General features: G+C 36.6%; 1 protein-coding gene across 7 annotated transcripts in view; it reads right to left on the bottom strand.

Moving 5' to 3' along the window:
* The window catches only part of LOC121299175 (tight junction protein ZO-1-like), a 48,178-nt gene extending 23,020 nt beyond the window's left edge, over positions 1-25,158 (bottom strand). For 3 of the 7 annotated variants that reach the window (XM_041226781.1, XM_041226775.1, XM_041226774.1), the window contains exons 1-6: positions 24,804-24,872; positions 5,353-5,409; positions 3,689-3,813; positions 3,346-3,448; positions 2,030-2,318; positions 466-569 (exon numbers count right to left, since the gene is read on the bottom strand). In XM_041226781.1, the coding sequence (XP_041082715.1) occupies positions 466-569; positions 2,030-2,318; positions 3,346-3,448; positions 3,689-3,813; positions 5,353-5,409; positions 24,804-24,839 (714 nt within the window). In that variant the 5' untranslated portion in view covers positions 24,840-24,872. The other 4 variants (XM_041226777.1, XM_041226779.1, XM_041226778.1 and 1 more) reach the window with 4 other exon arrangements.
* Positions 25,159-27,139: the final 1,981 nt, after the last annotated feature.

Below are 27,139 nucleotides of genomic sequence, written 5' to 3' on the forward strand. Positions count from 1 at the left end.
GTTTTTTTTTAGCAGGGCATCTTACTAAAGTTGACAAAAGAGTGACTTGGTGTGAATAACCACACTTGGTAATAATCTATTCTAAATATTGTCAATTATTTTCATTTTTACTTTTATATAAAAAAAAAATAAATACAAATAAATAAATAAAATCAATGGGTCAACCCAGTCCAGAAAACACAGTAAAACCAACAGCTCTCTGATACGGCAGGTTAATTATAGCCCCCAAATTCTATAATACTACAGAAGCCTAGTAAAAACCATAATAAGACTTTAGGGAGCCCATCTCTTAATACATTAATAGCTTTCTCCTTTAATTACCAGTACAAGACAATTTTGTTCTCTAAAAATCCTATAATTATGTAGTGTAAAAATGGCTGTCATTTTTAATAGGCTTCAGCTATAAATAGACTTTTGCATGTAAATAACTTTTCATCCAGAGCCCTATTAATACATTCTTCTTACTTTCAATACAACATCTCCTTCTTGGATATTGCCATCTTTTGCTGCCAGGCTCTCTGGGGAGATGTCTTTCACAAAAATGTGACTTGCCAAGCGTAACCCATACTCTGTTTTCAATAAAAAATAAAAACCATGTGGGTATTAGACTGTAGTGCCGCTGGCGAAGACACAAAGCTGTAACTGAAGAAGAGTTATTCTTGATTCACGGCATTCCAATATGTAAAAAAATAAAAAAAAATAAAAAATAACAATAATAATAATAATAATGATGGAGTACAGATACATCTGTGCACCAACAGATTAAATGGATAAAGCAAAAAAGTTCATACCCCCACCCCCCCACACTACTGTGATTCAGATGTGATGCTGCAACACTTGATCCAAGAAACTACTGCCCTGGAATCATGAATTCTGTGGTTAAGAAAAAGTATTCATTTTTTAATATATATATATATATATATATATATATATATATATATATATATATATATATATATATAGTAAGGTACCAGGGAGGGGGTTAAAATCCTTCCCTGCTAAAAACCTTGTGAGAATGCACATTTGGGTGTTATTGGGTTTAATTGTGTAATTGTTTTAATGATTTAGTTAATCCTCGGCACCTGGTCGTAATTATAAATTAGAGACAGGTGCAGGGTATTTGAGAGGCAGCCAGACTGATCGGGGCTGCTGAGTGAAGAGCCCGACTGCGTGTGTGTCCAGTCGTATTGAAGGTGAAGTGCTGAGTGAAGAGCCCGACTGCGTGTGTGTCCAGTCGTATTGAAGAGAGTGCTGAGAGAAGCCCGTTTTGGTGTTTGTCAGGTAAACGGCTTAGCCGTCCTGTGGTTTAGTGAGGAACCAGTCTATGTTTAGTCAGAGCTCCAAGAGGGAGCTAGGTGTTTGTTTTGTTTTCATTTCTGTGTTTATTAAAAAGTGCGCGTCAGCGCCGTAAAAAAAATCAATTTTTGTGTCCTGGGTCTATCTTAAAGGGGCAACGAACTCCGTGAGTGCGAGGATCGTTTACAATATATATATATATATATATATATATATATATATATATAATATATATATATATATATATATATATATATTTGACATGTTATTTTACCTGTTAATTGGCACATTAAAATGTGAACTATGCAAGACATCATCTTAACAAGTCAAACTTTTGCTAATGTGGTTTCACGGCAACTCGGCTTTAAAAAAACTGTTTAAAATGGCATAGTATAATTAAACATGTATGCAGCAAGTTGCAATATATAAACTAAAATGCCAAGTAGAAAAGCACTGAAAAAAGGCGTTATTCCAGTTTACTTAACTAAGACTAAAAAGAAAAAAAAAACAATGACCACTGCATGACTGAGTTTTACAAAAACACATGACCTGTTAGCCTAGGTGCACTGACCTCTGGCAGCAGCCCTGCAGCTATCATTAAACTTGGCATAGTTTTTTTGGCAAAGACCTTAAAGGATTAAAAACTGGAGATGTGCATCTTATGTACAAATCAGATTTCATAAATCACCTTCAGTTTAAAAAAAAAAGCGTGCAATGTGGACATGGTATATACCTTCACTTTTTCTGGATTTCACCAAAGTGACTTTTGCAGGTTTCGGTGGTAGATTTGAAGCTCTCCTGTCTGATCGTGGCGATAAGCTGCGCTCTCTGCTCATGCTGCGGTCCCTCCTCCCTGCCATGCTGCGCTCACTCCTCCTGCTGTTGCTGTAGGCACTTGGGCCGCTTCTCGCACTTGTCTCATCATACGCCTCATCCTCATAGCTGTCCTCTTCATGCTCCGACACTGTCTCCCGCTCCGTCCTGGCCACCGGAATTTGAACCTTCTTTTTCCGTCTGATTGTCTACAAAAAGTCTTTGGTTAAAGTCATGCAGTATGGTAAATAAAGCAAAATCTACTCAACATTAAGGCGTTACACATGTTTAGAGTTTGCCAATCAAATAAAACAAATGGTAGGCAATGACCTCTACATGTACACTGAAGCAGCCATACTTTGCTCACTCCATATTACTATGGTAAATTCTAAGAGGAGTAATCTCCTACTTTGACTCGTCCTACTACATAGCTCCCCTCTCATTTGAGAAATATTATGCTAAAGATGAATTTGTCACTCTAAATTGGAGGGCTTAATAAAAAATAGTGCTTCAAAAGGTGCAAGCCAAAAAGCATGAGAAATGCACTTGCATTGAAATTTCAGAAAAAACTCATACAACTACAGATGAAGATCCAGATACAGTGAATGCACACTAATAGAATGTGAGAGCATGGCTACATGAAAGAAGCTATTTGAAGTATAAAACAGTCATTATTTAAAACAAAAAGCAGTATTTAAAGAAACAGTTCAATCCCCACTAGAAACTTCTCTTTAAAACAGTCATGACAGAATAACACACATACGGTAATATTGCACATTATAAGTAGTTGGCTATATTTATCTATTCACAATAATATGAATCACCAGTACTAGGTTATCCATTTGGCGACAAACACTCACACTCGTCTTTAAATTTGTGTTTAGTAATGTAGGGTATTACGTGTTACATGTTAGGTTTTAATATTTTACCATCTGAATTTAAAAACATGAATAGCAAACCATTGTTTCAACAACCACGTTTTTAGGGACAATAGAACACGGAAAAAAAAAAGACTTATCAAAATATCTGTTCTTCTGTGCATCTATGCTTCTAATGGAAATCATAATGATACAACAGCCACTCTACATATGGAAAGTACTGTAGCTAACTGCAAAAGCAGCCTATAAAATAAATTGTAGTTTCCTCCCAGTGAACAGAAACATCATTTTATTATTCTTCACTCCAAATATTTAAAATCAGGTAGCAGCAGCTCATTATGGGAACAAAAATACTCACAATCTGTGCATTCTTTCCACTTTTCCGCAACTGCTGAACAGCATACGCATGTTCTACGTTATCCATAGAAACAGCATTGACCATAACAACACGATCATTTTCCCTTTAAAATAAATACAAACAAAATGAAATAAGCATAAAAGGAAGCAAGTATACAAATCAGTTATGAAAATAACAAAAAACATGTTAAAATGTTTAGAAAACAAACACGTTCTGCCTCAATTAATTGGTGAACTTGAAAGTTTCATATTTTTGAAAAGTACCGTAATCAGTCCAACTACTAATCCCGCTCTGTAATAATGCTTGATTTTCCAGTCATCTACTGTACAGCACATGTACTCACTGTAACAGACCCTCAGCTGGGCCTCCTTTCAACACATCTGATATTACTATGGAGGTTTCACCGCTCTGAAAATGGGGGTTATCTTTGCCTCCTGATATTGCAATGCCAAATCCAAACCCAGCAGCCTAGAAAAGGGTGGAGAGAAAGAAAAATCAAAACATGTTAGTTTAACTGACTTACAACTGTCCTTTTATGTGTTTTCTACCACTCTGTTTTTGTTTCATTTTAGATTACTTGCCAGTGCCGACTTCAACTACTCAAAAAGCTGAATTTCTGCCCCTTTCGCAAGTTCTCAATAAAAAAAAAAAAACTATCTAAACAAATGGAGAATGATAGATATTACAGATTTTTTTTTTAATGACCACTCAAGTGTTTTTTTTTTTTTTTTTTTTTTTTTTTTATATATAAAACTAGCTGAAAGTTTGCACAGCCATCACTGAATCTATAATGTTTAAACATTAACCCCTCAAAGCCTTACTCGCCCAGAAACAAACCCTTTTAGCAAATAGTTTTGGAAGGTTTCATAGATGCAGTATTCCTGATCAAAGGTTTACATTATATTTACCTTTCAAGCCAAAAATACAGACATACATTTTCAAAGATAAATAGGATAAAAGGATACTTTTGAAAGTTGTACCGTATCTCATAGAAAAAGCTGACAGAACTACAAGTACAGTACTATAAGACTTAAAGACTTGTGTCTTTCATATACAATTTAAAGACTGGAGACCATTATTTCGACTGATCAAAAACAACACACCCACTTGTAAAACTCTGGAAAGAAGCCAAGTGTGACAGATCCCCAGTTAGATAATTGGAGGGTTGATGTTTACCAGCTGTATTGCTGGTAAACATGTAAAGTAGGCCTAACCACAGGGAGAGAACTGTCAGCAGCAAGTGGGCCGATCCTCAAAACTGGAAGATTTGATCTCACCAACAATGAATACAACTGTTTGTTGCGTGCAAAATATTTGCTCACATAAAAAAAAAAAAAAAAAAAAAAAAAATCACACTTAAAATGCAATCTTCACCAAAGATAAATCTGACCCTTCTGTAAACAATGATAATTAGATTATCCTACAAACTGTATAATCTGGTCTAGCCGGTTTCCAGGAGGCCGAAGAGCTCAATACGTTTTTAATAACAGTTTGTTCTATTGATTATATGATTATATATATATATATATATAGCCATATTTCACCCTGGCCTTCAGTGTCTTTTACCTGAGCAGAACGCACCCCAGCCCACACTGATATTTCATAATGGCAATTCCCTTTCAAACCGCCATGACAGAAGACTAAGCCTAACATGTAAGTTTTTTAATAAAATGGTTGGAGTGATGAAAATCTTCAAATCTTCAACTAACTAACTAACAACTAACTATGTACTACTTTCATAATTCAATTTGCATATGCCGCTTCAAGAATAATACCAAATATTTTTTGGTTGACGACTCTGCAGAAATAATTTTACACAAAACAGAAAATGACTCTTTGTATATGAATTAAATTATCTTTTTACTGGTCAAGAGCTTTTAACAAAGGAATAAAACAAAACCCATGTTCATCTTCTTGGCTTCCTGACATCTGGTTTTCTTGCTATTGTGTGCAAGGCTGCCAACATCCTGGAGCTGTGCAGCAGAAGCAATAACTGAAGGTACTCACCCTGTGAAGGGCCACTGTATGCTGTTCCCATATTACAGTTTCCTCCATAGCTCCACTCTGCAACAAAGGAAAAAAATACAGGTGGTTTGCATTTAAAAGAACATCTGTAGTTTCAAGCACATACTGTAGCACGTGGACAGTGTGGTTTCTCTTCCACTACAGTGTACAGCTCTAGCCAAAAGTTTTGCATCACCCTATAGAATTGACTAATTTTGCTTCATAAAGTTGAATAATCTTGCAAAAAATGCTATGTTAACATATTGAATTACATACCGCTTTGTAGTCTTCCCATATACCTAAACTGAAAAATGTGACATTTTGAAATCTAACATGAAATACTGTACTAATATTATGGCTTCCGGTAGACTTTCGCAATATCTTTTTGTTGCTTCTATGATTTCAAGATGTTAAATAAAAGATCTAAATTAAGTTCACTTAGTTTATTTTTTTATTAAACTTTTGGCCATAGCTGTAGATCTATTCTGTATTACAGAACTAGTACTTTCCAAAGTACTGATGCAGAATGGTTTAGTTACAACTGTTTGTGTTATTGTGTAGTTCTCTCATCAACCGTCATCCAATGAAGAACATAGTCAGCTCAGACTGGATCGCAAGTTTCAGAGCAGTTTAAGAATATTTAGTTTCTGTTTGCAGAAGCCACTCAAGCATACAGAGAGCTCTTGGCTGAGACTTTCTCTGACGACAATCAAAAAGCAATCAAGGAAATGACTGTCGGTTTTGCCGCACCCAATATCACAGCAAGACGTTCGTTATGTGACTGTTAAATCAACTGCTACAGTTTACTTACTGTCTTCTGGATAAACAAGGGTCCTTTCACAATGGTATTTAAAAAAACACATCCAAGTAGAAAAATACATCATAAAACTGTTGTCTTTTTCTAGGTAAAATAATTAATATCTTTCATCATGACTCAGCAGGCCAATAATGAAACAAACAAGCCCAAGGTATTGTGCTGTAACCACTTACTCTTAAGGAGCTTCGTTTATCAAAACTGCAGCAAGTGCAGCACTTTATTGCAGAGTTGTAATGACGAGTCAGTGACTCGACTTGACTCGACATCAAGTCGCAATTTTTCGTGACTCGTGTATCAAGTATAAGACGTGACCGGACAGCAAGTTTAAAAGATTCATTTGTTTCTGTACTTTTTTTTTCAGCACAGTATTATGCTTTGTTATGCCATCAGGACTCCAAACAAACACCTTTTTATTATGTTTTGTGAAACAGTATCTGTTACTTAAAAAATGTCTAGTTGACATTTAATGGAAAAAGACACTCCACAGCTCAGCTTACACTAAGAGGAGAGATATGTAGTACAGATTCTAATGTTACCTGTGAATTTATATTTTGCCTCAGTTTCTTAATTTTATATTTGTCTCCTATGTGTTAAAACCTTGTTGGTTAATATATCCGAAACAAAACTATAAAGGGGAGTGTCAGTGTTGAGAAGTGAAAAAATATTTGAAATGTTTTTTGTTTTGTGGTATCATTCATTACTAATTGAGCACAGAGAAAGGGGTCTTTATACAGTGGCAAGATGTGCTTATAAATAGATCAAGGAATCAAATTCACTAAAATGGAAAGACGAAAATAAAGCAGAAACCGGGGACTTTTAATGGTGAACATAAGTGGGGAAAGTATGACCACATTACTGTGCATTCTAATTTAGTATTTAACTATTTGTTTTTGTTAGTATAGACTGCTAATCTCCTGTAGTGTCGTCCTTCTGGAGTCCTCCGAATGCCTTTTAAATTTTATTTATTTTTTTTAAACCATTTAAGTGCAAAATCATAACAAAACATGTATACAGGCTTACTTATTATTTGTCCTGCTGTTGCCTTAAATTCATTTTTCTGCACGTACTACTACTTTGTATATGATATAGAATACGTGAATGTAAACATCTAACACCAGTACAATACATTATTGTCATTGTTTGCACCCTGGCACCTCTTTCTTTATAAATTAAGCACTGGCCAGAACTAATAACCCCAATTGACCCGACTCGACTCGAGCTTGAGTCCCAAGTTTGGTGACTAGTTACAACTCTACTTTATTAAAACTTTTTTTATGCACACGTAATAAGAGCATAGAATATGTTATTTATTCTGATGCTAATGCAGTGCTGATAAAATCCCTCTGGACTCTCTTCTGGTTAGCACGGCACAGAGCTATAAATAGTTCTCATGCTTGACTTGAAGTGCAGTTCATGCTAGGTGAACATCGCCTCTCCAAGACGAACACTGTCATTGCACATTAAACACAGTGCTCTCAGAAGCATCATGCAGATCCCAGGCATGGCAACTTTCACTGAAGGTTGGTGCACATTAAAAGGTACATTACATTATGTTAATTTTAAGTATTAACAAAATGGCTTGTCTCATACTTCAACAGCAGGACTACAGTTACAGTAGTATACAGTCAATTCCAGCTTCTCTGAAACTGCAGAGCTGCATGTCAAACTACTGTAAAAGCACATGGACAGAGAAAGCTGCAATATACTGTAGTGGGCCAAAGCAGATCAATGCTGCTGTCAATTATAAACTCAGCTGACAGCCCTCCAGACTAAAGCTAATTAAAATAATGTTACAATTGCAGGCCTGACCATGTTAATCCTACCTCATCATTAATTGTAAGAGGTAAAGTAAGTGAAGAAAAGGGGGAGGGAGCAATTAATGTAGCACTAATATCAGCAAAGTTAAATCAGACAACACTAATGTAAAGAAAGAAAAAACGATATTTTACATACATCCGAGGTAGCCCTACAGTACTGTGTTACAGTAGGAATAAACCATACCAATTGTCACAAACAATTTTGCTAAATTGGGTCATCATATTTTGGTCTACTGTTTAATCGCAGCAGTACTGTGTATCTTTGCCCCCCACAAACTACTGGAATCCTGCAAAAGCGTCTGCAGAAACAACATAATTACTCGTCTGAAATGGTTTACCTAGGAGAGACATAACATTCAATTTATGTTAAACTATACCAATTTATGTTAAGCCAAAGTTCCAAGACCATAAATTACATTTGAACTAAAGCTGCAGTAAGAGTTTAGCTTTGGTCTAATCTGAAAGCATAACTACAGTACAGCCACATGCCCTACCTGTTAGAACTTTTTATTTATTTATTTATTTATTTAAAGAATTTAATTCCTTCTATTTTATCTAATGATCAAAGATTGCCCTTGGAGTGGCGTGCTATAGAGTGAATATTATTGTATACCTACTGATAAAAACAGAAGACGTCCTTGTAAGCAATTAGAGTACTTCCCTCGTGAATATGGAAAAAGTACAGCTGGGCAGAAGTGAAGGTTCACTGTGGCACTGGGGTGGGGCCTTAATGTATTTCTGGATATTAATACCCACATGTGTTGGCTTGTTATCAAAGGGTTACAATATAAAGCTCACACACTACTGTATTATGGTTATTGTCACATGATATCCAAGATTTCATTTGAAAATCTGCTTTGTCGTTAACAGGCAATACCATTTCTAACACGCATGTCAGTGACATACATCCCCTGCAACGACTGTCAGTTCTAAATGTAGCCCTGACTAACACGGAAAAGCAGACCACCATGGCATACAGTGCTTCCACCACAATGCACACAGAACAATGCAAGTTTGGCATACAGACTTACTTAATGCCTCCACATACAGTACCTCTTGATTAGATTCTCAAGCATTTGATAAAAACACAAGTGTGACTTGTGGACAGACACACAGATATGGTCACTACCAGCCTAGGCTCAGTGATAGCTAGTGTAAAAATCCATGGCACACTGGTTCAGAACTACCAAAAAACCAGCAACTACTGTACAGCAATTTTATGCATGGTTGCAATCTCTAGCATTCATCCACTGCAGTTCTGTCAAACCGATTGTACTGTTTGTGCTGTATAGAGTGCTGCAGTGCTTTTATCTAGGTTACTCATAGCTCCTATCAGCATGACGTCAGCATAGAAAATGTAAAAAGTTTAAACAGGATGTGGCAGTGCTTACAGTGAGGGCAGCCAGCAGGGATGTCACACTTTTTTTTTTTTTAATCAATTGTCATAACTAAAAATATCAAACTAAAAAAATATTTTGTGGTTACATTTCTGGTTACCTGCTGGGAAACTACAAGGTTAAAAGCATACTGTAAATGGATATTTTAACATCTTCCTTTCAGTGCATCTCTTATTTTAACACTTGGATGCAGCTGTAAAGGGAGAGAGGGAGGAAGCTAAAAAAAAAAAAAAAAACTAAATTCCTGTTTGGAAAAAGCAGTGCATAGTAATGGCTGCATTACAGCAAACTGACATCCTACTTACATATTGCAAGAGGCTTTCATTTTCTCCAGGTTCATTTAAGCTAATTGGGCCTTATGTAAATATGGTCTGATACAATGGTACCATCACATATACTAAAGTCTGCTGTACGCTAGTGTACATGTACTGTATGCCCTTGTTACAGCTATAATCATGTACAGTACCAGTAGCGATTGCCTTACTGTACTCAGGCAACAATCATAGCATGTTGCCTACACTACACACGAACTACACCTGATTAATGGTTTCCCTGGAGACCAAACCAAGGTCAGATACTCTAGCTCCATGCATCACGCTTAGAGTGAATGTTTTGAAAAAAAAAGGTAAATTGGTGACAAATGTGATTATGTCTACCCAGTCAAAGCAGGCTATGAAAACACGCCTCCCATTTCTAAACAGAGCACTTTTCAGGCACGCTGCTTCTGTAAGCCGTGACCTTGGCTACACATTAGCAGCAGCCTCACATTTCCAAAAACAAGCAATTCGCCTCTTTTTAGGCCTGATTTTCAGTCACTTCTGTGAACACGCAAAGGTGCCTTAAACCACAAATTTGAACAGCGTTGCAGATCTAAATGTACAGCAGCCCCTGAAATGGCCCTGGGCCAGTACAATAGTGTGAACAGGGTCTAAACATCCCGAGCAACACCTTCCTATAAAGGGGTCTGCATCACAATCATCACTCTGTACATTACTGTAAAGAACTTATGTACAGTATGGAGCAAATCCTTAAAAAGCACACACAAACCCCAACCTAGGAGGATTAAACAGAACTAATAATACATGTTTGTTAACCGCTTTATCCCTTGACTATTACTGCACTGCACAAAAGACTCAGCACAACCAACTGTGTATGAAGGGATTTTACCAGCATGTGACTACAGTACATAGACTGCAGCTCTCACAGAGGTTACAGCAGGGTGACTACAGAACCCTTCTCAACCAGCACAATGGTCATGTGCAAATGCAACTCTTTAATGCAACATAAACAATACCATGTTGTGGGTTCTGTAGTACATGAAGCATCACAAAATGTATGTCAACTTGAAAAACAAATACTGCAAGAACAATACAGGACAGCAGCTTTTTATCCCCCAGTTAACTACATAAATCAACCTGGGAAAAAACGGCTAGATCACAAATCAATGTATCACATGCTCAGTATTTTGCAAAACATTACCTCATTCTCTGAACAAAACATTTATAAATGTAGTTCTGAGTGGGTTCTAAAAGCTGCTTGCCAAAGAAATACTGAAAGCGACTTCAGTAGGCTGGCAGTTTCAACTCCTGGTCTTCATGAAAGGACCTTTGTTTTAGTCTCTGAAATGTATAAGCTTGTCTAGGTGTTACTGTGAAACACAATGGAAAAGAGAAAAAGGAGCATGATCCAATGAGAGCATTAAATGTCTATAAAAGTTTGCTGGTTGGGGGGCATGGGGTTATGGAAGGCAGGAGTGTCTGAGACTCACGAGTCCAGCTGTAAAGTAAACCTACAATAAAGTACTCAGGGGTTATCCCAGTCCACACGCGAGATAATAAACCAAAAGAAAATTATATCCTTCACACCTTTTACTGTGTTATGAGCGCAAAGGTGCCAGTACTTAATAAAACATCACCACAGCAGTGTAGTTATCCCAGGCTTCATTTAATTTTGAGAAGCTGCCTTTTGAAAATGCTGCTACTGGGACAGTTTTTTGTAGAACCGACACTGAAGAACAGTGTCTGCCTGTTTCACCATATCGAGGGAAACAGATCGGTGACTGATACTGAGAGGCAGGAAGGCTTGGGGTGGAATTCCACAGGAAGTTACAATGCAACATGCAATCAGTTTACTCAAGTAAAGTAAGGTAATCTAAGCTGTGAATACTTGCTTGTTTGCTTTGGGGATACTCACACAGGCAGCTGTTTGTTTAAACACAAGGAGTGGATGATAAAGCATGTTATGTTTGTAAATATTTTACATCTTCTCCTTCTCTTGTGTGTGAAAAAAAGTCTGCCAAGCATGTTTAATTGTTTTCCTAATGAAATACGTTTACTGTACAAGAAAAAAAAGTTCACCTTTGAAATTGAATCTGAAAGATATCTAAAGATGCATGCAGTATAATAACCTTTACACCCTCAACCAAGTGGTGAAATCTGCTGGAGGAATTCCATGTTTTCTGTTTAGTCTAGATAGTCAGATATTTGACATACAAAGACATATCAATGAAGCCACCATGATCTGGACACTGCTCAGTATTCAAGGAAGGGATGTGCCTGACACTACATTCTTCACCAGCAGGAAAGAAAGAAACTAACCTTTGTTTGTAGTCAGAGATGGACAGCGTTTGCTTGAAGCAGCACTGCTTGCTTTTAACACTTCTTGAGAAACTGGCAGCAATACTGCAACAGTTAACAAGCATTCAATGTTAATAAACTATTAACAGTGACAGAATACAGATTTGCCCCAGCTGTTGAGGATCTGATTTGGAAATATAATCACTACTATATGTAGAAAATCAGAGCCTATTGAGGTCTATGTCTTACTGTACATATTTTTTACAGAAACAATAAACTCACCCGCACTGTATGTGTGATTTTCATAAACTTAATACACAAATTTTAATTATCTGCATCATATAATTTCCCACTTCATTTTCACAGTCACAAACATGTGCTTATTTAAAAATATGAAGCAGGAAGAAGAATTTAACTCTGAAGAATACACTGTTGATATGAAAAACTAGCCCTATGTACTGTACATGAAAGGTCAACTAAATGATACGCATCTTTATCTTCTCATCTTTAAATACTGCAGTGTGTTTATGTAATCACAATAAGTCACACTTCCTTTTAGCAGCAGAGGTCATCTGGCAGTTATTGCTGAAAGAAACCTTTTGTATCTGTAACTAGGGGGTTCTTTTAGACAGACATCCTTAAAAGCACAATCTGATTTTAAAAAGTGACTTAACCTGTACTAGTAACAAATGAACCAGTGAATCATATAAAGGACTGCAATAAAACACTGCAAAAGAATCCACTTTAACTTCACGATCCTGCATTCTACAGCTGTAACTATAGGGAAAGACAAAGACCTAGACGTATATCATTTTGTGAGTCATTAAATATCCAAAACTATGTAATATAAATATACAAAAAATACAAAATACAAAAAATTTATCAAGTCATAGGTCTAAAGAATATGGGAACCAGACTGCTACCTCACATACAGTACATATGGAAGTCAATCCAAGCGATACTGTATTTTATATTACATAGGGTGCTATAGGATACAAACCAATATCCACTCCATAAAAACCCATCCCTTAGCTGGGTGAAAAATCAGCTTATACAGCACTCTATACTCTAGTTTTTACTAAAATATATAATTAAGCAACTGTATAAACAGCAAAGCTAATGTTAATACGATTTCATTTCTGTCTGGTACACCCAGCTAAAAAACTTTGTATCGGATATCTGCATCACATCAAGGTCTGCTACCATTTATTAAAAGTATCTGCAGGATTCATAAACAGCTTTTCTTCGTTAATACAGTTTTGAATGTAGTTACTATTGTATCAGATTTGATCTATAATATCTGTAAAAATAAAAATTGTATACATTCTATTAAAGCCAGTCACCAGTAACACAATGAAATATTGTATGTTTACAATGGAGGAAAACAGGTCTGTGGAGATACACAAACAGTCGGATATATTGCTTATTAAAATTATGCAAATCTTATTTCTATTTGTTTTTTTTGTTCCTTTCACTAAACCAAAAAGGATTACCCTGATCTACAGATCCACTCATTTAGAAGCAAAGTACAACAGAAATCTTGGTTTTATTAAAGTGCCTTTCATGACAAAGCACAGTCTATATATATATATATATATATATATAGATATATCTATATATATATATATATATATTTTTTTTTGTGTGTTCAGGATTCATGATACATATCCTATAATTGCTGCACAATAATTTATTTCAAAAACTTTTTTTTTTTTCTCTTTAATCTTAGTTGTATTAACCTTCTGGCAGAAAATGCTCATTTTGAATAATCAGTTGCAAAGAATCACCCAAGACATTGCTGATATCCTGCTGCAGTGCCCAAGAGAAACACAATAATAAAACACGATGTGATCATCATCCAGTTTATCAGTGCAGTATGTCCTTAAAAAGCAAAAGAGGGCCCCCGAGTGGCGCATCCAGTAAAGGCGCTCTGCGTGGAGTGCAGGATGCGCCCTTTAGCCTGGAGATCGCAGGTTTGAATGTCACTGCCAACCGCAACGGGAGGTTCCTAGGGGGAGGCGCACAATTGGCAGAGAGCCGCCCGGGTAGGGAGGGCTTAGGTCGGCAGGGCAATCCACGGTTCACTGCGCACCAGCCACCCCTGTGGCTGATAGGGTGCCTGCGGGTCTGCAGTGGAGCCATCTACATCTGTGTTGTCCTCCGGCACTATGGGTCTGGTGGCTTCGCTGTGGATCCGCAGTGTGAAAATGGACGCATTGGCAGGAATATGTTTCGGAGGACACATGTTTCAGCCTCAGCCGCAGTGGTGAACCGGGACAAAAATAATTGGGCATTCGAAATTATGGAGAAAACTGGGGTAATGAAACATTAGTGACGACTAAATTTTTTTTTTTTTTTTTTTAAATCCCAAGATGATAGTTTTGAATGGGTTCTTAATATCCATAGTAGTCTTATTTCTTATGTAGCCCCAGCCAAAAGCATTACAGTACATATTTTCAGAACAAATTTAAAAGTAACAATCATGCCTTTCAACATTTCCCGGGCATTTTCTATTTTTACAAAAAGAAAATGCTTAAAGACAACACTTTTTTTTTTTTTTTTTTTTATCTATATGTAATATGGCTGCTATGATTAAATTGAAAATTGATTTTGATCGATTCCATTACTCATTATATACATCGATGTAAATAAAAGGATCATTAATTCAATCATTACATTTTTGTAATGTGCACAGTTAATACCATTATTTAAGTTTACAAATGAAACTGCACGAACCCCCTGCCTCGCTATTTACAGTACAGTATTTCTGACAAAAAAGCAGTTGGCGGGCTCTTCTTTTCCTGCTCGTGTTAACTAGCGTCTGATTTGCTGGTCCCATCCTACCAGCGAATTAGTTTTGCAAATGCTTTGCAAGTACATCCCTGTGTATTCGATGTAAACAAACAAAAAAGCGCGCTGCCTTGAATCTAGAGCAGGACGACAGGCTTGTATTCCTGGCAAACAGCCTGTAAATACATTGTGCAAATTGAAGAAAACTGACTGTATATAGTTTGCGCTTCTTTGGAATTTCAAAATGAACCTATATAATGAATATTTAACAATATTCAAGAACGTTAAAAAAAAGATCAGTGGTCCTTAAAGCAATTTTGGAGTAACATCAGCTTGACCTACAACAGGTATGCATCTTGTGGTAAGTAAATCAATGTATTTGTATTATTATTATTATGATAATGATGATGATGTTTTAGGCAGGGATTTCCGTCTGTTTCACAGACAGTGAAGGTTAGGTGGTACAGTATTAACAAGATGCAATGTGTGATGCTGCAGCTGTCACTGAATAAAAAAAAAAAAAAGTGGTTTTCATAAACCTGTGTCTAGTTTATATAGATTACATTCCAAAGTACTGTAATCTGTTTGGAATAAATATTTTAGTAACACCCCTGTAGTATGTTAAACTTGCTTTAGGCTTGTTGCGAATGCTGGAGTTTTTTTTTGTGTTTTTTTTCTCTCAAGATTTTACTTAACTGCAGTGATATTAAAATAATCATGTCAGGGGGAAAGGAGTGGAGCGAAAATGTATGTGAGCGGTACACATCGATATTTACTCAAACGATTCGATTTTTTGTGTTCAATTAATTGATTGCTATTTGGAGGCTTAACAGACAGCTCTAATATGTAATCTGCAACAGATTCAATATAGAATATTTTGTATATGTTCCTAACACCTTATTTAGGAAAGTTTTCAAGACAAGCTGACAAACAAAAATGAAATGTACTCCCATGATCACTCAAGAGCAGCTCAGCTACTTCTGATCCTGTTAACAGTAAATCTTCATAGCAGATTCTATTTAAAGTCTGCACTGACTGAAAACCAGTCACTGATAACAAGGCTTTTGAAATCAGGCCATACACCGTTTGACTACAAATCAGCCTCAATGTGCAGCCAGTCAGCGCTCCAGCAGTTATCTGACCAGAAACGCTGTGGCAGGAATGCACTGATAACAAGTTGCTCCCAAGGCCCCACCACGTTATTTTAACAGATACTGTAGCTACAGTGTATACAAAAAAAAAAAAAAAAAAAAGTTTCTACTCAAAGTGAACAAATACTGATTAGATTAATTACAATACGTACTGTCCTGCACTAGGGTAGAAGTCATACAGTATCAACAGAATAAAAAAATAAATAAAACTACAGAGCTTAATCATTCAGACACATTTTACAATAAATAATTCAGTAGATTATCTGACAGAAATTCATGTTTCAGTACCGATTCTACATTTCAGACAGCGTTTAGAGAATATATGTAAAGTTTTTACTGGTCACCCTCCTGTTTTACAAATGAATACCCCCTGCCTCCCTACCCATGCAGTTTATCTGCAGTACAAGTCACTGAAAAGTAACACTGCTTATGCCACTACTACATTCCCACTTGCACAGGATTACATAGTCTGTAACAAGAGAGGGCTGAGCTGAGGAACAAGACTGCTAGTATGTAAACAAATGAGAGCTGATCAATATACACTTTAATGAAGTCTCTCCTAACAGACAGTTTGAGCATGCGATCCCTGCATGCCTCTGCAAGAATGTTCCCACACCAAAATTCTCTGGCTGGGAAACAAAAATGCCCAAAACAATCTAGACGTATAAACAAAGAAAACATTGAGTGCTCTGTTCCCCAGCGTAGTAGATGGCAGATGGTGCCTGCTAACAACCTTCAGCCTGTCCAGGGCCCAACTCTTACAGTCCCAACCCCACGAGCACCAAGTGTGGCGCAGATGATGACCAACAGAGCCCACGCTTTGAACCACTCCTCACATGCCATGCGAACATCTAAACAAACCTAAGCATGTAAAAGGGGTTACAGTGTTTTACTACAGCAAAAAAAAGGGAATGTGGAAGGTGTATGAATTTGTAAGAGTTTAGGACACAACACAGAAGCTTACTGTACATGGTTCTTAATATAAAAAAAGCAAAATATCAGCTAGAGTAATCTTTAAGCTTACAATAAATACAACAGACAAATATGTAAAACCAGTTTTATCACACAAGGTGTGGTCACTTCATCAGACAATAAACCATACAAGTCATGAGGTCATGTTTTGCCACTGTAGCAAGAAAGAAAACAACAGATATTTGAAAAAACACTGAATGCAGGAGAGCCAAGCAACATTTTGTATGTAATATACATTTTTATCAAGACTGAGGTTGGTCTGTACAAAAATTATTATACTGTATATGATTGGTCTACATTCTATATGGCTGCTAAGCTATCTAACACTATAAGCAGAGAGAATATTGTTTTGAAACAGGTTATGACAGGTCATGCCCAGGAAAGGTGGAAACCCGAGAAGCAAGACAAAACATTTACCTTTGAAAAGTGCAAAAGATTGTTAGCACGACAAACGAGAACCCTCACATCTGTGTTTAATACAGTACTTAAATACCGTACACATTTGAACTTTGAACGAGAAACGTAAACACATCTGGTTCTTAAGTCTACTCCCAAGAAGTTAACCCATTTCTTCTTTAGCTTTTGCAACTAGATCCTACAGGTAAGAAAGAATAATAAGACGACATTTCAGCAGCAGAACGAAAAGGAACAAATGAAAGAAATGAGCTGGCAAGTTGTTACATCACCTTAAGAGTCAACTTTCTATTCAAGACGGAACACGGAACACACCATAGGCTATACAGTATTACTGTGGAGGTCCAGTTTATCAATGGCATGGCAACTGAGGTAAACCACAGGTTACTTTTGTTTCTTAATGACACACTGTATCCGTCAATAAAACTCAAGATACTGTGTAAACAAAATTTATCAAAGCCTGGTAACTTACAGCTATGGCCAAAGACGACATTAACATAACTTTGATCTTTTACTTAACATCGTGTAATCAAAGAAACTACAAAATTATATTGCAAAAGTCTGCAGGAATCCATAATAGTAGTAGTGTTTCACGTTAGAGTACGAAACGTCAAATTTTTCAATGTAGTAAAGTAAATGGAAAACAACAAAGTGGTATGTCATTTTAGTATGTTAACGCAACATTATTGAGCATGTTTCTTTCGACTTTATGTAGCAAAATGTGTTAATTCTGCAGGGTGATGCAAAACTTTTGGCCACAGCTGTACGTTGAGTTTTTCTCTTGTAAAAGTCTGAAAAAGGCAAACCACTATAATTGTGCATGCTGGGAGTACTCAAGACATCACCATTAACAGGGCAAAACAAGATCATTCATTTCAACAGAATATCCAGATACATTTATTCAAAATTCACTTACAGTACCAAGTTTTGAAAAGCCTGCCCACAGTCTTTATAATACTGTTAAAAGGAAACCCAAGTAGTCTGATAAAATGCCTGGTCGCTCTGAAAGGAATTACAATAAAGGAAAATAAGTCATGATAATTTAGCACACAGTCCAATCCAGTGGCCTTTTCCATCCAGATGAGGAAAGTGGTTCAGTCTTTCTCTTTTCCTCAGCGGTTCACTGCAGCTATATCACTGCCAGGCTCTCCCATTTGCTTGTTTGTTATTCAGCGTTCACACAAATTGATATTCCCCGCATGGGGGTATCCTACTTTCATGGACTTGTTTTGATCAACTTTCAACTGGAGAATGACGACTTCAACATCTTTGTGCACAGAAACAAGTTGATTTCCTATAATTCTGAATACAAATAGGCTAGAATGACTAGCTTTAGGGTGCAATGAATTGTAAAATCTAAAAATCAAGTCTTTACCTATACTACAGTCCTTAGTATAGGTAAACAAACACTTTTCTGCCTCAGCAGAGATTAATCTATGGAATGTTAATAGGACCAGGTATCCTTTCTGAAGATTGTGTTACACCATTGTTACCACTCATTAAAACATAGCTGTGTGTTAACCTTTGTAAATATCTCAATGCAGTCACTTTTTCCATAGTGCTTTAGGTCTATGAAATAACTGTGCTTTAAGGGTACATAAGGACCTTTTTATTTAATTGTTATATATTCCCATGTGTTTCTACAATGTAAGATGCGTGTATTTTTTTTATATTTTTTTTTTTTTACATTTTGACCACTTTTTTAAACTTTTAAATTGCTGCCCCTGCCTCAAGATGGCTTCCCATGTACCTGCATGTACCTCGCAGAACTACATTTCCCATCATCCTCCTGATCACTGGTAAATTCATCTCAGTTACATATGTGAGCAGGAGGATAATAAAATAAAAAAGGTCCTTATGTACCCTTTAAGGCTAATACTGTAGGTAATTATATTCTTCGTCCTGGTCATATTTCTTACAGAGAAAACAGAAAGCCTGATTTCACTGCATTAACATGTCTAAAAATAGATGTTTCTGGAGTGTGTCACTTTTTTTAATCAAACTATGAGCTTGATGCAAAGACTGTATGAAACACGGTTTATGCTTCAGGCTCACACTGCTCTACTGCACCCTACAGTAGGTAATACAACCTTTGCAAGGAACACAAATAAAAGTAACACTACACTAAAACCAGGCAGTGGAAACAAAACTCATACCTTTGAAGTTAAGAGATCCTTTTATGCTCCACATTGTTAGTCAGGTGGCGGGCAACGGACTGACGATAGCCATCTGCTTTTACTACATGATTAATAAAAGGTGTTTCTGAAAGATTTAACAAGGGTTCAGCTAGGCATATTAAACCAAATTGAAGACTTCTTGACTGGTTTCCCCTTCCAGGAGCCTTTCACCTCAGCAGTGGTAGAAGACTTACAGCTATAAACCAAAAGTAACAGCATCACAAGGAGCCAGTATGTTCTGCACTATACAGAACATACTACTTTAATTGGCAAGTAATGGTAGCAATACAACAAGCTACTCCCAATCTCAATGTACAGGAATACTGTATTACTAATTAAGAACTCATAAAGAAGCCCTCTGTTTGAAAGCTCCTCTATTTACTTGCATTCCTTTTCCTAACGGTATTGGGTAAATGTTGCAATCTGTCTTAATATCTTACCAGGCACCCCCAACCCCACTTGAAATAAGTGGTGCTAGTTTCATTGTCAGTAAATGCCTCCTTCACAAATATTGGATTAATTGTAACAGTACAAAAAACTTTGTTTACATACTTTTAACAGTGATTCATGCCATAAAGACAACCAGTTGTGTTGTAATAGTAACTCTGCAATTCTTTCAAGTTTGTGGTGTACCCAACCAAAAGCTTTCCAAACCACCAGCTATTCTTGAAAGCTGGTAATTCACAATTCCCTGTCTACCTAGGCAGAGAGCAATGAGGATCTAATTTCAGAGGGAGGGGGAATAATTTCTTGCCACATTCATTCGTCATCAAGTTGGTATGCACACCCCACACATACCAAAAAGCTGTGCAAGCTTAAAAAAATTCCTCCCAAGATGAAGTCTGTCTTACGTTTAAGTATGTTTATTAAGATAGCACTGCTTGCACGTGGTCCCATCACTTTACGAATGGATCTTTTGTTCTCTATTTTTAGTAAAAGTGCTACTGTATGAGGCCAACCTTTTAAACACCGGCTTGTGTAAGCCTGATGGATTATTAGCATGAAATCTCAATCGTCAATGCTCAACAAATGTGGGTGTCCATTGCACAAGACAGCCAGCTTAGGCAAGCAGACCAGCTAAAGTTTCACAGCTGCCGTCTATCAGAAACCCACAACACAGTGCACCGGCACGGCGGTTCACTTTTAAAACTAGATGACTTTCTGGTCAGGTAACAGGTGGCACTTATCTAGTCTTCCTGTTAAAAACTATGTAGAATCAGACAGTTCCCTTGTAAGATCATTTTTTAATGAAACATAGTTTTACCAATGTTTTCTATCTGAAGCAAAAAGTAAAGAGTGGAATTAGTCCAATATGTTGGTACATTTTCTCTAGAAAAGCATTTAGGTTGGAATACTATAGGACATCTAACAAATATGGGCTGTGACATAAATACACCCTTAATCCTAGCTGCTGACAGTGTCAATTTTTTCATCAGGTGCCCTAGATAAGAAATCCTGGATTCACTTCACAGTAACTCCTTGTAAAAAACAAAATGTTTTTAGCAGAGTTAGTGTCTGGCAAAGCTTTCAATAGTGCCCAGCAGTCATGTAGCTGGCAGTGAGAGAGGCATTAATCTCTTACAAAATACCCCTACAACAGTGCAAGATCAAAGACTTGAAATGCACTGCCTATTGTGCAGAGCTGGGGTTCCATCTCCTCACTTACAGGTCGAAATGCTAAAGCACTGGAGTGCTGACCCATCAGTATAGCACTGTAGGCTGATAAAAAAAAAAAAGAAAGAAAAGGCTTGAACAATTAAGTAGAAACCAGACACAAACAGTTTTACTTAAAAAATAAATAAATAAATAATGGAAAAATATTTAGAAAAATATGCGCAAATCATCCATCCCATAAAGTTTAAACCTCCTCCAGCAACATCCTGCACACAAGGTGAAATTTAACTTATAACTGATTTGATGTTCATTTAGAATAAAGGAAAATATTTTACAGTGAAAGAGTTCAGAACTGCAATACACTAACAAATATTTCAAAAGCAGCCTGGCCAACTTAGAATGTTCTAAAACAATAGGCCTACTTCTTAAGACAAAAAAAACCAAAAACTCAAAAGTACTGTTGTCTATACTGGTGCTGCGTGTAACATTGTGTAGCTTGCTCAGTGCTTTAAAATTCCATGAATATGCATTCACGCCCAGGCAGGTTTTATAAAACATGGCTTGTCAACAGCATGAGGAAGACAGAACCAAGCTGTGACAGAAGTGTGGAAGCTCAGTCACACTCTGGTAGCTCTTTCACTGAAATACATTATGAAAAGGAGGTGCAAGCTTCACATTTAAATAAGAGTCGATCATCTCTGTTTTCTATTTATACCTGCTGTTTATGTGCAATTTTGCTCAGTAGGTCTACATAAAAGTTGAGTCAAACTTGCAATTCACAAGAAAAACAGCAGTACAAGAAACACCCAAATATTAACCAATTCCCAAAGCATACTTTTTAGAATGGTCACTGTTACAAATGAGTGGATAAGGATGCTATAGCAGACAGCTAAGGGTTAAATAGCATTCTTCCTTAAAGCAAAACTGATCTAACATTCTTGGAAAAACTGCAGAGAAACACACTGACAATGCACTGCTCTGGTGGTGTCCCAACAGCATGTTCTATCCCTCTGTACACCTGCTCCTGCTAGGAAGGTCAGCCCTCAATTTCTTTCAGGAGATTAAATCTGCATGCCAACACAGTTACTGGCTTAGACAAACAAAATCATTTGAAATACTCCAGCTGTTTTGATCTGAAGTGCCATTGCTGGCAAGCAGACAAATGCACAGCAATTCATTTGCTATGCATGAGCTGTCGTTAAACACACATGCACTGCAAAATAGCATTACGAAAGGAAATGAGAGTGTTTTACTCTAATTAAAATCCAGATATAAAATATGCCATTACGACATTCATATTTATAACTGTAGAATTAAATCAGGTTGTAAAACAAAAACAAAAATAATAATCTGGGATAATGAAATAACAGTAGCCTGTAATGTACAGGAGTACCAATGAAGTTGGTTCAAAAATACAATTTTTGAATTAAAGACCACAAAATTTAATTTTACACTTAAAAACTGAAAATGTCATACTTTGTTGACCACAGCCCTAAGTACTTAAGTCAACTGAAACAAAAAAATCCCAATAAAACTTAAAACTTACTGGCTACTCAGTACAGTTGATAAGAACAGAATGAAAGAATAAGTACTGTACACGTCCAGGAACAAACAGTTTGACCAATTCCAGGTTTTCTACGAACCACAGTGTAACTATTGTACAAACTCAAGTGTGTCGAATGAGGGTGTTACTTTATCCCTGCATGTCACACAAACACACACAGACCCACGTACAGTACATGTCCATCTTACACATAGCTGTGTATTCTGGAAACAGCCTTGGATTGAAATGTGGTAAAGCACTCCAGGGCAACTGTAGGTGGGTGAGGTGGGGCACTGTAACCACCCTAGCATTCATTTACTAGTACAGTAATCAATTTGTTTTGAAATATGCCCTGAGCACACTTAGCTTTATGCGCCCGGCAGGAAGTGGCAAATACACACCCCTCACTTGCACAATGATAGTTTTCACTTTCAAGTACCGAATATATCCGAGAAAATATTAACAATCAATAGTACAGTATTTTAAGGCTAACAAAGCCTCCAATATAATTGAAAAATGATTCATTTGTCTACTAGATAAGGTTTATTCTGATTTTATAATGAAGTGTTTAAAGTTAAACAAAAGCCTCAAAAGGGACTAAACTTATTTATTTATTTATTTATTTTTACAATAAAGTGTTCAAATTCTTAAAGTGAATCTACAATGCATTGAACTTATATTAACACAGTATTGTCTTAAATACATAACAATAAATTTCATCACCGCAAGAAAATGAAGGATGCAGTTTCACGTGAAACCACCCCAACCTGCATATCTGCATTCCTACCACAGGCATTTTAAGCACTGAAACACCCTGGGCTGATTCAAAACAATCCCAGACTTGTTAAAAAAGTACGAACAGGTGAACAGATAGGAGTGATCAGACTGTCCTCCTCACTACCAATACAAACAAACAAAAAACAAAGGAGAAGAGTGAGCACTTTGGACTGAATCCAGGAAACAATGGGCACTGCCAGAAACCTGCAGGACTGCCTACTCCCTGGTGTAACCTGTTGCATACTAACCCCACCCACTGACAACACTGTTACTACTGTCAGTAGCTGCTCAGCAGGTACTGTGTCATCAACAGCTGGCAGCCTACGCCCATGTGTTTTTATATCATGAAGCCAATACTGAACAAAATTGTATTAGAGAGTAACAGTGCTACCAAGCATAAGATGTAAAAATATGCCTTCTACAGAACTGACCCACTTCTAATGTCTGGGAAAGCCAACACACCATGCTGGATTTTCTGCTCAAATTGCCTTTGCACAAACTAATTTAAAACTATAGAAATAAATTTTAAAAAATCATATATGTATCAGGGTTATCCAACATCTGCAACACGGTTTACAGTATGAAACAAACAAGAAATGTATTTCATGTTTAGATTAAAGAGCCAACAGCAGTCAACAATTCTACCCATTGAAAGGGTATTCATCCTAACACAGTGTGCCCTTAAACTAACATTTTCAGTATCCTTCTGTTACAAAGTATTCTGGGTGTAATTGGGGCATTGCTTTTTGGAATTTAAGTCCGTCACAAAGCAGATGGAAAATGCTGTAGGTTATGCTGTGACATTACATAATTTAGTGAAGTAAAAGGGTTATATTTCGTTTATAAGTTGTGAGAAAAATGCACATTTTCTACTAACTGGACTTGAGAAACATAAACTTAGTAAAATACTTTCTCAAACAGCAAAGTTTTAGAACTAGTGTGCACTGTGCCAATCTGACCGCAGAACTTGTGATGCTATTATGAATCACTCTATATCAAGTTGGTTATAATATAACCTTTCGTTACACTGAACATACATGACGTTCACTTAATTTGACATTGTTTTCATGTTAATATTTTAATTTGTATTTTTGTTTTCAGAGAGGACAGTTTGTGCCTGTTCGTTCCAAAGCTGCATTGGTGTATACAATAAATAAATAAATGTACATATTTTAAAAAGCATAGCACATCATATCAAAAACAACGTTAATATTTTACATACTGTGTCATTTCCAGATTTCATGAACGGTACACATACGTTTAGCTGGGCTACACCATTCAGATCCGGACACAGAAAAACTACCAACTTACACAGCCAGAGCCTGACGTTTGCTTGTCCCTATCTCTTCTAAAAACAAACGATTTTAACTTATTTTTTTACTTTTATGACAATCTGTGCCACGTCCTACCTTACTAGAAGCAGTTCTGGCAGACATTTTGTTCATGTCCACTCACAGCAGTAAGTTAGAGTAGTGAATACCTCAAATAAAACAGAGAAATCCCTCCTTCCCTTTTTCGCCCTGCTGCCGGGCAGTGAATTTTTTTTACAGGACCAAAAATAACATGTCAGTTTTTTCCCCCCTAAAGTCCACAGTTACATACTTTGTCCTTACAATATGTTTAGGCGAATTCGTTTCTTTGAAGCTGGTTCTGAGCAAGATGTTTATCCTCAAAAACTAAAAACTGGAACTCGTTCTCTTCGGCTCCAATGCAGCCTAACTGCAATGGCAGGTTCAGTATCTCCCTACTTCTCGCTTCTCCTCCTCTCCAAGCAACAACTGACATGCCTGACTGGGAGCATCCACTGCACTACAGAGGGGTGCTCACTGTAACGCCTCTGTAATTTTAATCAGTTGCCTCTGTTTTGTTTACGTCAATCGTAAACACGTTTGGAGTAGACAAGTAGCAAAATAAAGCAGTACTGTTTTGGTTTTTGCGTGTGTGTGTGGTTGTTTCCCGGTGTATTGTAATTCTGGGAGCAAATTCGAATAAAGGGTATGTTATGGTAGCTGGCAATAGTTTGGTTTCCTCCTGTGGATGTCCAGAAAGCTGGAACAAGAAGTCTCTGGTGTGGTAAACAAGCCTATCAGACTTTAGGGAAGGGTTTTAAAAAGTCCTCTGAGAACGGAGCACTCCAGGCTGGAATGTTGTTGTTTATTTTGTAATTATTGTAATTATTTTCTTTATGCGAGTGGGTCGTGCGGCTTTTGTATAATTTATATCTACGTGTGTTTATTTTCAGCCAGCCTTTAAAGAAAAAAAAAAAAATATATATATATATATATATATATATATATATATATATATATATATATATATATAATATATATATATAATAAATAAATAAATTGCAAAGGACCTATACATGATTAACCATAACATTTTTTAGAGTGAGTTTGGGAGAACTATTTTATAGTATAAATTATACATTGTTATCGTGTATACCTTCTTAATGTATATACAATAATATGTGGCAAACTTATCTGTTATATTAAAATTGCAATCTTTAAAACATCTATTATATGTACAGCAACCAATTAAAGGTTTGTGAGCTGAGTGCAAATGCTATACATGTATTTTAGAAAGACGTACTCTTGTATGACATACTGAAAATATGATAGTGGCGTCCCAACATATTATCAATATAAATAAAATGTGTATTTGCTTCTTGCACTACAGAGCTTAGGCTTCTAAAGAAGTTGTAAGACACATGGTCTGGGTAATTGATGTACCTTTAAGTAAGCCGTTCTGTTTGTTTTTATGGCTCACAGCTGATTAATGTATGTAGCAAGGGTGGTGTGAATGCTCGGAAAGTCCTTTTCTTATTGGTACAGTCCATTTTCTGGACTGTTCCACTGAAAGAAATTAGGTCACACATGAGGCATCTTCAAAGGAACAAAGACAATAAGGCTTAGATAATTGCCCTGAAGCTTGACTTTTTTTTTTTTTTTATTCTTTCAAATATGACTGGACATTGCCGACCTGTTCAAAATGTTCCCACATATCTTTTTTTGTGGTTTTGATGAGTCACATTGCCTGTACAATAAACTCAGTCCTCTGTGGTGGTAGAGTCTGGGCAGTGAAAACAATGTTGGACATTTATAGATTACTCATTAACATCAGCAGTAGGCTTGGCCTCAGAAGGTGTTGCCATTGCAATCAATTTAAGTTTCACATACAGGCACTCCATAAATAAAAGGTAATCAGAAGTGTACAAGAGTCAGAGTTAGTAGTAAGCATATGGTTTTGGTATTGGTTAACAGCCAGCCTCACAGGAAACTCTACAGCCCACAACTGTTGCACGGACAGCTTCCTGTGGCTTTCCTGACTCTCCACCCAGGAATCAGAAAAACACTCCTTCAACTGTATTGTCTTAAAGTAAACTTCTTCCCACTGTTAAAATAAATTAGCTTTGTCAGGCAAAACTGACATATCACAGAGGCCTCTTGTAAATCACTAATAAACTAAAACAAAAAGTGAGAAAGCGTGCCAGGGATGTTTTTTTTAGTTTTTTTTTTTTTTTTACAAATGGTAAACTTGAGGTTTCCATAACTGTTTACAGCTAAACCTTTAGAAGCAGTGAATAATTTAAATTGAAATATCTATGTTCTGTTATTTGGGAGTGCTTTATTGGCATACACTTACGTAATTTACTTTTAATATGGCCCTCTAGACTTATTGAGTATTTGTTAAAATCCTCAAGGCATTTTTAGATCTAAAGCTTGAGCGAAGCACATTTCAGATT

Source organism: Polyodon spathula, chromosome 24, assembly GCF_017654505.1.
Source record: "Polyodon spathula isolate WHYD16114869_AA chromosome 24, ASM1765450v1, whole genome shotgun sequence".
Classification (NCBI taxonomy): Eukaryota; Metazoa; Chordata; class Actinopteri; order Acipenseriformes; family Polyodontidae; genus Polyodon; species Polyodon spathula.